This window comes from Taudactylus pleione, unplaced genomic scaffold, assembly GCF_031769625.1.
Source record: "Taudactylus pleione unplaced genomic scaffold, aTauple2 ptg000842l, whole genome shotgun sequence".
In the NCBI taxonomy this organism is placed as follows: domain Eukaryota; kingdom Metazoa; phylum Chordata; class Amphibia; order Anura; family Myobatrachidae; genus Taudactylus; species Taudactylus pleione.
Genome location: NW_028285244.1, coordinates 964,612 through 977,327, shown reverse-complemented (window position 1 = coordinate 977,327; position 12,716 = coordinate 964,612). Strand labels below are relative to the sequence as shown.

Genomic DNA, 12,716 nt, shown 5'->3' with positions numbered 1-12,716 from the left:
CTGGCTCTCCTGAGCCCTAGGTCTGTCATGATCTAATGAATCCAATAACCTTCATGGTGCCTTTCAGCAGAGCAAGTCTACAAGCTTGGTAGTCATTCTATGCTGGCTCAGATAAAGGAACAGTCCCATTCTAGCATGGCAACATGCTACAAAGGCACAATGGACAAACATATATCCCAGTATGTTCTATAGTTCAGTAATACACATGTGACAGCTTGTAGCTTTTCTTGCCTTTTAAAGTTTACAAACTCTTTTCAGTAACATTTTTTTTTTTTAAATCTTTTATTAAACATGTTCACACTCTCAATTCTATGAACAGGATTACCAAGTAAATAAGAGTTTAGGAGGTGTGAAAACATATCCAGCAAGACTTTCATTAAAATTAAATTGTTCTCCCCAGTACAATAAACATAATGAATTATTTGTATTCTAAATGAGAAATTTATTTACTTATGTTTTTTTTTTGTTTGTTTGTTGTTTTAAATTCACATTTTCGGTGCTGTTTACAGAACTATTTTATCTTTTCTAATTGGGGAATAACATATCTCCAAAGTCATTTCGAGCAATGGATTAAGTGTCACTATCAAAGACTATTGGTGTTAATAGAGCTCCACTTTTTAAGTAAATCCAATTTGATTTATTTCCTGTATGTTCCTTTGTGGCATTTAATCTATTGTAATAAATGTCTTGTTGAGAACAGTCACTTTATTTCCCCGTAGTTCACCGTGGTGTCCTCAATTATATTCACAGTTAATATCAAACATCTAGGGGTGATGAAATATAACATTAACATTGATTTGGAATAGTAATTGGCCGGAACATGTATTTGGTGCTCTGATGTAAGAGACAAAGGGGTGTATTTACTAACATGAGAGTTTGTAGAAGTTGAAATGTTGCCCATAGCAACCAATCAGATTCTAGCTATTATCTTCTAGAAGGTGCTAGTTAAATGTTAAGTAGAATCTGATTGGTTGCTATGGGCAACATCTCCTCTTCTACAAACTCTCACTTTAGTAAATATACCCCAAAGGGCCTGAATCTGAGTTGTAGACTGATGTCGGACCCAGTGGAGCGATGTGGAGCTGATCTGCATGCGTTAAGTTGTAATTCGTATGCGCATAGATTCGCAGTACTGATTGAGTCGCACAGTCTCTGAAATGTATTAGAATTGAATTGGCCAATCCTGACGGAAACTGGGACGTGACAGGGCGGGGGCTATTCAGACGCACAGAGATGCTGTGTCTTATGGGAGTGTCGCTGAAAGTGGTTGCTTACACAGGTGCTTTATCACTCACATTGGAGGTTATAACCAGATGTACAATCTGCACCCAGCATACTGTAGGGCTAGTGAACGTTTTGTTGGTGCGGCCGATGTTGGCGTCTTAAGACGCACCCTGCATGATTGCCACATCTGAAGACGCTCAAAGTGGGCGTCTCAGTCCTTGCGCATTTAGACGCACGGTTGTTCACCAAGGAACATCCCCTGAGGGAAGTGCTTTGTAGCGGCATAACCATAAATTTAGCAGACCCAAAAGCATACTGAAATACATAAAACTCGAATCCGGCACGTTTCCCAGGCGGATTTGCTCTGGACTTTGTTGAGTGGAATTGATCCTATCATTGTGTTTCAGCCAAAATCCCGATCACACCACAGAAGAGAATAAAGAGAGTTGGTCGGAAATCATGGTACATGTGCTCCTGGATAAGGTGCATGGGAATAAATGCATATACTCGCCTGTATTCAGTGTTATGTGCATCTTGCAGTGCACCTGTCCCCTAGACATGTGCTTGACTTGCTACTCGTTATCATCATCAGTGCACAGTCTACACTAGGCATAAATAGTATATCTGGAAACGTTTACGCTTTCGTCCAACTACCTATAGCCTGCATTTCCATCCACACCCCCTCACGGATCTTTGCCTGCATGAGAGCGCCGGGTTACAGCCTAGTACACTCTCTACAGTCATAAGTGTAGATGCAATTGAAAAGAGTGCAACTCTACATTACCCGCACTTGTGTACACTAGAGCATGCGCAGTGCGGGAATGCACAAGATGCCCCCTGCAAATTGGTTTGCATATTCGTCTTCATCATTTATAGCCCACAGGCTACAAATATCAAAAAATGCAAATGGACATATACAGTGTAACATGGGTTTTCCACTAGTTCTTGAAGCAAAATCGGATTGTATTGATGATGATGTGCTGGAGAATGTAGGTAGGTACCATGCATCTGCAAGATCGTGATTGCATCTTGCCCCTTCAGCCAACACTGACTTCATGTGAACCAAGCAACAATGACATAACACAATGTTATTGGAAGAAGAAAACAGCCACAATGGTTTATTGTATAGTACAGCATTTTAAAGGGAGGGGTGTATTGTATTGTATAGAATTTGTACACAGTAAGTCAATGCTCTGCCATAAGGCCCTGGATACTGTAAATTGCATTTTGCAATCTATAATGCCATGGATTCCGTACCCAAGCCACATACTCATGGATCATGAATCCATTCCCACACACATGATGTTCAGTCTCATTGATGGTCACAAAATCATGGAGGAGAACCCTTCTGTACTTCTGGCAAAGCCAGTTCCTAAAAGTCATCTGCAATAATTATTTGGTACCATCCTAAATGTGAGTTCCTGATCTCACATTTGCAGGGGAATAACTAGGTATTTAAAGACCCCACAGCAAAAGTTTGTAAGGGCCCCCATGTACCACCCAATGCTGAAAAATGTATATAACACATTTTGACAAGGAAGACGCCCCCCCCCCCCCTAAGCTGCTACAGCTGCACCCCTGGCACCTACGGTAGTTACGCCCATGTATCTATCTATCTTTACATCTATCTATCTATCTATCTATCTAGAAAAGATCTATCTGAATGGACATATTTATGGTTTGGCATATAGTCCTTTCTCTTTGTTTTATCTTTATTATCATTGTTTTACATTTTTTATATTTTTTTAGTTTTGAATTCTATTATTTTCTTTCATTTCTTTAAAAAAAAAAAACATTTCATGTAACGTACAGTAAGAAGGACAAACAACATAAACCACCCTGCACATTGCTAGCGCATGCAATACTACTTGTTGTTGGCAAAGAGGAGAGTGGGCATGTGCCTGTTACCTGCATGACAGCCTGTCGCTGCCCCTTGAACCGCTACCATTCACCCGAAACACTCACTTGAAGACACAATGCAATATTTCATCCTACTACCTCCAAAATCAAGTCCACCAGCAGGTCCGAGGGCAAGGTTATGGTGATGGCCAGTTTGCTGACTCTACGTGGTTCAATACTTAATTCATTATTCTGCATGAGACTAGTCAAGACTTCCTTCCCCTACAGCTTGGAAGTGTCCACTCCAAGCAGTGGTAACACCCTTACCATATACCCACTACATTACCATGAATAATTGCTGTGTCAACTGTGAGCTAATTACTCCTCTCAGTTCTAGATGATAAATCCTCTCAGTATCACAGAGCTCCTCCAGAACTGCAGTGTACTGACCTTCCCTTTTAGCATACACAGCAATGACTATACGCAGCCAATATGAAGCTCTTAGGATCATGCAGAAACTAGACACATAGGTAAGAAATCAATGCAAAAGTTTCAGGCTTACCAATTATCCTGTCTACATGATTAGATTTAACGGACCAGAGTTTAAAAAGAAGTAAATACCAAAGTCTGTGTATTCCTGAGCTGAATAATATTCATAAAATAAATCGAGCATCTATCCGTAATTAAACATATCCTCAATGCTCCCCTTCACTTCTCTACAGCAGGCTGCCATGCTAGCGGGGAGCTGCTTGTCTAACAAAATTGGCGGACAATGGGACAGGGTAGCAGATTTCATCTTCACAGAAATATTCTCTGTAGTATTATTTTTATTATTTATTTATATGGCGCCACAAGTGTTCCACAGCGCCTTACAGAGTACATAAAGAAATAGGTGAGCAGTGACTTACAGTACAATACATTACAATGCAGGGCAAGGACATGGAAAATATACATTGCTACATTAGTGACCACAACATTCACATAATCAGCAGAACATAAACAACCAAGTGTCAGGTGCCCTAGTGGTTGTAATATGAGCAGGTCCAGTTATGTAGTTATGTCACAGCAGCTCAAATAACAGCTTTTCAGATTATTGTGCCTGTATCACATACTTGCCTACCTTCCCAAAATTCGAGTGCAGCTCCAAGCCCCCCAGAAAGGCAGGCCAGCCTCCTGGCAGCTGACCCCTCCCCCCCCCACGATAACCAGAGAAACCCCTGCAGATTCACGCTGAATTGCGTCAGTTTGGCCCAGCCACCTGCCTCTGGCATTGTGTGGTGGGGGCGGGGCCAAAATGATGTCATCGTGTGGCAATGCCCCTGCTCCGCCCACAAATGCCTGCTAAGCTGTCTGGCCTCGTCCCCTTATTCCGGCCACGCCCCCCTGCTATGCCAATCAGGCTGCTCCCTCCCGGAAGGGGCAGCCAGAATGTCGGAAACCCTACTGTATCAAAGTGGCATCTATTCTAAGTAGATATCACATGATTACATCATACATCTCAGTATTTAAGGGGAAAGAATGGAGACAAAATTGGTGATGTTCCTATCAACCCTGTCTGTACCCCTGAACAACCAAACTACAACTCCATTTCTCCAAAGCTACATATGCCTCCTAAGTCATCAGGTCATCAAAGCTGTAATATACTGATTTCATAGTGGATATGATATAAGCAACTCAATTGTAACAGTAAGAGTCGTGTAATATTATATGGCAGCCATTGCAGTGAGATCTAAAGTGGTGTTAGGCATTGTTTCTAATCAATATGTTTGCATTGTTTTGCACAGGATAATTCTCTGCATTTGCATTCTACTCAAAATGTGACCGTAAATGCACGTAACTCGGAGGGGGAGATCACCGGCAGGTTGACCGTGGGTAAGTCAAATATACTTTTCTTGACTATATATAATAAAAAGTTTACATTATGCTGCAAAAAACTCACACCACAAAATAAAGTTCTAAGCTTTGGGAAAGATTTGCATATAAAGGATGGATAGGCATGTATAGTGTAATTGCAATACCATGGGTTCGATTCAATTCAGCGTGATTCTGAATAGCAGCGGGAGGGAGCTCCCAGAGCTATTCAGTTCAGCGCGCTGTCTGGTCCGACAGTTGCCAGTTAAGAATGCAGGTTCTTGCGACTCAACATAGGTTTTAAGTTGCGAGAACCGGCATTCTCCGACTAAAGTGCCGGCCGCAAGGCTGTTAGCGCTGCGCTAAGCTGGAAAACAGCCTCACATTCGGCACTTTTGTCAGATTTCTCCTCGCATCCTCAGGGGGGTGCGGGAAGAAATCATTTAGTTGGACCAAACCGCAGTGAATTGAATAGCTCTAGGAGCTCCCTCCCGGGGATATTCAGCGTCGCACTGAATTGAATCGAACCCCATGTTCCTTTGGCAATCGAGGCAAATATTGTAGCATCGAAAAAGACTCTGTAGTGGTTGAGGTAGTTGGACCTCAAACCTGTTTAGTGGCTCTCTTTCCTAGGAGCAGAAGAGGATCAATAATCAGTCTAAGCAATTTCATAGCCAACTGTACTAATTATTATCCCACTTGTGTGTGTTCCACAAGGTACATCTAAAGCTGGCCATACACCAGACCAACCTTCCTCCAACCATCTAACTAAATGGTTGGTTGGAATGAAAATCTAGTAATGTACAGTATAGGAGCAAATGACAATCAGGTATTTGCTCCCAAACACCAGAAAACAGACAAAAATGGTCGTACAGACAAGTTGTTTAGATCTGTTTTGTATAAGATGGCCATACACCATACTTGCCGAGAAGCAGGTGGGAGGTGTTGGGGGCGTGGCTGGATGGATCTTGTCATTAAGCCCTGCCCCCTCGTGGCAATTTGCTGCGTACAGCGCATTTTTAAATAAGGGATGGGGCCAAAATTTCACGATTCTCATAGAATCATTAGGTCACTCCCCCTACTAGCGGCCGTACTGGTCCGCAAGAAAATTCTTCTTATTTTGCCCACTTCACTAGGAAGTGGGCAGGATGCGGGAGAAGTGCCTACCCTTCTGTGGGTGCAAAGGGTTACCCGAAAAATCGTGAGCCTCCCGCGAATTCCGGGAGGGTAGGCATGTATGCCATACACTAGACCAACTTTTATCCAAGCATCTAATTAGTTGGTTTACTCTGAATTGGCTTCTTCAGCCAGGTAGGTTGCTTCCAAACATTAGTCAGGTCCCCGTTATACAACTTGCGTAATTAACAGAACTGATTATTCTTGCTTCTCTTTTACGTTTTTTACATGTTTCATATGTCAGCTTTTTTCAATTCTCTTTTTAGTAATTTTGCAATTCTCAAGATGATAAATTTGAATAGGCTATAAAGTAACTACTGCACAAAGCGAACACTGCATACCGCACTAAATCATTAGGTAGGGAAGCTCAGAATATCACAAGTACAGCGCAGAGCGTTCGAAGGAATGTGTCAGTTTAATGTGCCATCTATTTACATGGAGCTGAAGATCGATTAAACACGCAGAAACTTGCTTACTCTACAAATTACTATTTATTAGCCGCAAAACTACTGCAAATCATTGTAAGAAGAAAATATACTCCGCTCCGGTACTATAAATGAGAAATATAGGACAGCTTCAGTAAGAGATCACTAGGCGCGAGAGAGGATAAAACAGCAAGATTATATAATATAGGCCTAAAACAAAGAGAAGCATTTCCAGATGAGGATTCAATTTTATTTCTGCTCTCTACGTTTAGTCTCATCTTTTGTTTTGTTATTTACTTTGATTCAAGAATTAAATTAAATTCAGAAAAGTGGCCTAAAGACATAATAAATAATAAGCAAGCATATGGAGAACGCATCATGCCTGGAATATCTGTCTAGACCAGACTTGCGAGTCTATTTATGAAAGGCAGAAATATGGCTATTTCTATTGCACATATGACTTCTCCCTACATTGTAAGGGCTACTGCTGTGCTGTCACCAGCGGAAGCTCTGCTGCTGGCTGTCTATGGTTGCTAGCTTAGAATTGGGGTAGTACTAGTACTGCCACAATCTTCTTTTTGCTATTGTTGGTTACATCATGAAAAAAAATGTTCATTATAGTAGTTACTATCCTGGGTGCCATCTTACTTATCAAATCGCTCTTTCAGTGTTCGCTTCTCTGGATCCACCTCCTCTCTGCCTCCTCTATCATTTGGAGTACCATACGACTCAGGCCTAGGGTCTGTGATTTACTCTATCTATACCGCCTCTCTTGGAAAACAAAACCGCTCTTTCAGTTTTCATTATCATCTGTATTGAATGATACCCACATTTCTGATCCTATCCAGATCCCTTATCATTTGTGTTGGCCTATATTACTGAATTTTTGCCATTCCATCTTGGATGTCCTCTCACCACCTCAAACGCACTCTTTCAAAAAGTTAATAATATTCCCATTGGCCAATAGTAGTTACCAACTTGACATCTCTATCTCTGCTGACAACATGACAATAAACCCTACCCCACAAGCTCACTGTATAGGTGTCATCTTTGACTCTGAACTGTCCTTTGCTGCTCATATCTCACACAAGACACTGCAAAAACTCTAATTCATGCACTCATTATCTCCCGAACTGCTTTTGCAATAGTCTCCTTACTGATCTTCCCCTAAACAGACTTACATATACCATCTATTTTGAATGCAGCAGCCAGAGTTATTTTCCTCACTAAACCTTCTTCTTTCCCCTTTGCTAGTCCCTTCATTGGTTACTTGAATTTGACCAAATTCAATATAAAATACTTCTGACACATAATGCTGTTAACCAAACTACACCAACATACATCTCTTTTCTTATCTCTAAAGCGCCCAGCTCAACCTCTCCAATGAGCGCAAAGTCTGAAGTCTGCGTCTCTCATCTACTTGCTCCCATTCTCGGTTACCTGACTTTTGTCGGGCTGTAGCCACTCTGTGGAATGCCCTCCCACACACAGTAAGGGGTATATTTACTAAAGTGTGGGTTTTTAGAAGTGGAGATGTTGCCCATAGCAACCAATCAGACTCTACTTAACATCTATCTAGCACCAGTGGCGTAACTATGGAGGGTGCAGGGGGTGCGGTTGCTATGGGGCCCGGCGGCTTAAGGGGCCAGGCGGCCCAGCGATCGCACCCCCTGCACCCTCCATATGCCGGGCGCCCGCTGAGACTGTATTACCAGCGGACGCCCGGCTCCTACTCAAACCTCCGGGTCCCGCAGTGCACTATGGGAGTGACGTCATGACGTCACTCCCATAGTGCCGAGGAGCGGGCGCCGGGGCGGACGGCTGCTTCACGGGACGCGGATAAAGGTAAGTGGTTTTTTTTGTTTGTGTGTGTGTGTGTGTGTGCGCGCGCGCGCGCGGGGGGAGGGGAGGCAGCTACTGGGATCTCACTACTGGGGGCAGCTACAGGGGGCTCTCTACTGGGGGCAGCTACAGGGGGTCACTACTGAGGGCAGCTACTGGGATCTCACTACTGGGGGCAGCTAAAAGGGGTCACTACTGGGGGCAGCTAGTGGGATCTCACTACTGGGGGCAGCTACAGGGATCTCACTACTGGGGGCAGCTACAGGGGGCTCACTACTGGGGGCAGCTACAGGGGGTCACTACTGAGGGCAGCTACTGGGATCTCACTACTGGGGGCAGCTACTGGGATCTCACTACTGGGGGCAGCTACAGGGGGCTCACTACTGGGGGCAGCTACTGGGATCTCACTACTGGGGGCAGCTACAAGGGGTCACTACTGGGGGCAGCTACTGGGATCTCACTACTGGGGGCAGCTACAGGGGGCTCACTACTGGGGGCAGCTACAGGGGGTCACTACTGAGGGCAGCTACTGGGATCTCACTACTGGGGGCAGCTACTGGGATCTCACTACTGGGGGCAGCTACAGGGGGCTCACTACTGGGGGCAGCTACAGGGGGTCACTACTGGGAGCAGCTACTGGGATCTCACTACTGGGGGCAGCTACTGGGATCTCACTACTGGGGGCAGCTACAGGGGGCTCACTACTGGGGGCAGCTACAGGGGGTCACTACTGGGGGCAGCTACTGGGATCTCACTACTGGGGGCAGCTACAGGGGGCTCATGACTGGGGGCAGCTACAGGGGGCTCACTACTGGGGGCAGCTACTGGGATCTCACTACTGGGGGCAGCTACAAGGGGTCACTACTGGGGGCAGCTACTGGGATCTCACTACTGGGGGCAGCTACAGGGGGCTCACTACTGGGGGCAGCTACAGGGGGTCACTACTGAGGGCAGCTACTGGGGGCAGCTACTGGGATCTCACTACTGGGGGCAGCTACAGGGGGCTCACTACTGGGGGCAGCTACAGGGGGCTCACTACTGGGGGCAGCTACTGGGATCTCACTACTGGGGGCAGCTACAGGGATCTCACTACTGGGGGCAGCTACAGGGGGTCACTACTGAGGGCAGCTACTGGGATCTCACTACTGGGTGCAGCTACTGGGATCTCACTACTGGGGGCAGCTACTGGGGGCTCATGACTGGGGGCAGCTATAGGGGGCTCACTACTGGGGGCTTTACAGGGGGCTCACTACTGGGAGCAGCTACAAGGGGCTCACTACTGGGGGCAGTTACAAGGGGCTCACTACTGGGGGCATTACAGGGGGCTCACTACTGGGAGCTGCTACAAGGGGCTCACTACTGGGGGCAATTACAAGGGGTTCACTACTGGGGGCAATTACAAGTGGTTCACTACTGGGAGCACTACAGGGGGCTCATAACTGGGGGCAACTACAGGGGGCTCACTACTGGTGGCACTGCGTAACTTGTACCATTTCAGTGGGCATTGCATAAGGGGCACCATTACAGTGGGCATTTAATGTTTTAGGGGAACTACTGTGGTTATTGTGTAAGACCTAAGTTAGGGGGGCCCCTTAAAAATGTTGCTATGGGGCCCAATAAGTTCTAGTTACGCCCCTGTCTAGCACCTTCTAGAATATAATAGCTAGAATCTGATTGGTTGCTAGGGGCAACATCTCCACTTCTAAAAACCTGCACTTTAGTAAATATACCCCTAAGACTTTTTTTCTAGCCTTCAGGCTTTCCCTGAAAAACTCAACTCTTCAGGCAAACGTATCAAATTCCTGAACCACCCACATAACCTCCATAAGCTATGCTACTAACTAGCTCCCCTCTATGAAGTCCATGCAGAACTTTACATACTGTACTGTACAGGTAGACCCTGATATATATCACAGTCAGTGTAAAAACTAATAGAACTGACTGAGGCTACTATGTTGTTTTATCAACAAGACAGGTGATATCTTTTTACAGATAACCCCTACATGTGCGGGTTCCGGGTGAAAGGTCAACAGTAAAAAGGCTTGCAAGCAATAGGTTGACACCAGATGGTTGACAGTCCATAGGTTGACTAGGTCAACAGGTACAAAAGATCGACATGGGTTTAGGTAGAGAGGTACAAAAGGTCAACATGGGAATTGTTGACACAAAAAAGGTCTACTCGTTTTTTTGTTTTTAGGTTTAGGAACTTACCCCGTTGTTTAGGGTTAAGTACTAGGAGGGACGGTTAGTGTGAGGCACTTATCCCGACAGTTACAGTTAGGCACTAGGGAGGATTAGGATTAGAGTTAGAGTGAAGATTAGGGTTAGAAAACGGAAAAAAAAAATGTCAACCATTATTGTGTCGACCATACCCATGTAGACCTTTTGTACCTGTCAACCTACATCCATGTCAACCTTTTGTGGGTCGACCTTTTGTACCTGTCGATTTTTTTAGTCAACAGATGCAATAGGGTCAGATATACATTATGGGTAGCTAAATATATAAACTACCACATACTGTAACTTATTTTTATTCCTGTCTTCCATTCATTTATACTGCCAATTTCAATTTGGGTCTTCGGTTCCAAAGCAATTATTTTGGCATATTCTTTTTTACTAATTATTACTGGTCAACAATAGAGACTGCTTCTTGTTTTCCTAATACTCATTTGGGTAATAATTATTCTTTCAGTTTAGGAGGAATTTGAGATTATAACTTGCTCTTAGCTGCCAGTAAGACTCGTCTTTTAACATTTATACGTTTTCCATATACCGGTAATTTTTTTATTTTATTTTCTTATTTTTCATCACCTATGTTTTTTTTTTATATTTGCCATTTCAGTCATGACCAATAAAAGGTTAAATTTTATATGTTCACGACAGTTAGTGTGCATCATGGAATGCTTGTCTTCTCTTAGACCGCTTTATGCTACATGCTTATGCCGCGTATCCACTGCGTGACATTACTGAGCGATTGCACGATTACGACACCGTAATCATGCAATCGCTCAGTAATCGGGCACACATCGGGGATGTAAATGTCGGAAACCACCAGCGATGCGCCTTCCTGCTGGTCTTTTCTGACATCAATCATCGCCCCTAACATGCTGGTCAACAGTGGTGTATGTTCATCCCAGACCCCCCGTCACAGCCGTTGGCACTGTAATGTAGCAATTCACATGCAGACAGGCTATAGATAGATGAAGGCAGCAGCTGATGGTCTGACACGGAGCTCTCCACTAGTGTATGGTGGCTTCTCAGGTGCCGGGAAGGGGTGCCATATATTGGGCGGCCCTGATGGTACACTCCGGGTACATAGTTACAGCCCTAAGTGGGGTGAATATGTTGAGGGCAATGGAGGAGGTACCCTTTTAGAACTGGAGCGTGGCGGCAGGTGCCTCCATTGTCTCCCATAGTTCTGCCCATGCTGGTCAACCTGACGATAACAGTTGAGCATGTTGGTGGATGAATGATGTGCCTACACTGAACGACTGATCATTCAGTATAGGCACAGCACAGACTGTGAAACGACTGCACGATTACAATGTTGTAATCATGCAGCCGTTTCTATGCCTGCTAGTGGATGTGCCCCCTAAGACCAATCACATGCGACTAACGTTTTCCGTTATTGATAATGCAGCCTCAGGAGGAGACACAGCTTTACTTTCACAAGAGCTTGGCAAAGGAACGGATCCTGACATCTCACCTTAAGGTGTTATCTGGTCTACACATTAAAGTATTGAGAGTGTTTTGTATAAAGTTGGTTGTAATATTTGGTTACTTGTTGAAGCTGGTTGGACATTATAATAGTGGTGTTATAGAAGAAGCCGGAACAGTAGGACCTCTGGATCTAGATGAATGATCCTCATTATTATGATCTACCTTCTCATTTTGGGACTGGTGTTGTCTTTGAATGCATTTGTTTAAAAAATAAAAAAAAACAGAAATAAATTCACAAATCAATGCAATTGTGCCGATATTGAAAGTTAGACAAATGCTTATCCTCTGCACCAGCAGCATTTACAGTACATCAGGCATACTTCAGCCAATCATAAGCGGCCACCATCATCATCCATCATCTTTAACAAGTATTTGCGCCTGCAAGCTGACATCGCTACTGAAAGGCATAAATGCGTCTCTGGGAGGGTCTGCGTCTGCTGGCAATTACTCAGAAATTCCCCTGTTTCCACACATTGCTGGACAGTGGTTAAGATTTAATTATCTGTCAAACAGATCCAACAACAATGTGGGGACCAATTATTTTGATTGGCCAAAAACAGCACACACACATGCCTGCCTGTCATTGGCTGATTGCATTATTTAACATTCCCAATCAGAAATTAATTCTAAATTGGAAAT

General features: G+C 44.3%; 1 protein-coding gene across 3 annotated transcripts in view; it reads left to right on the top strand.

Annotated features, from left to right (window-relative positions):
• The window catches only part of SGCG (sarcoglycan gamma), a 344,151-nt gene that overhangs the window by 256,241 nt on the left and 75,194 nt on the right, over window positions 1-12,716 (top strand). For all 3 annotated transcript variants that reach the window (XM_088458609.1, XM_088458607.1, XM_088458606.1), the window contains one exon: window positions 4,848-4,935. In XM_088458609.1, coding sequence (XP_088314735.1) covers window positions 4,848-4,935 — 88 coding nt within the window. The remainder of the gene's footprint in view (window positions 1-4,847; window positions 4,936-12,716) is intronic.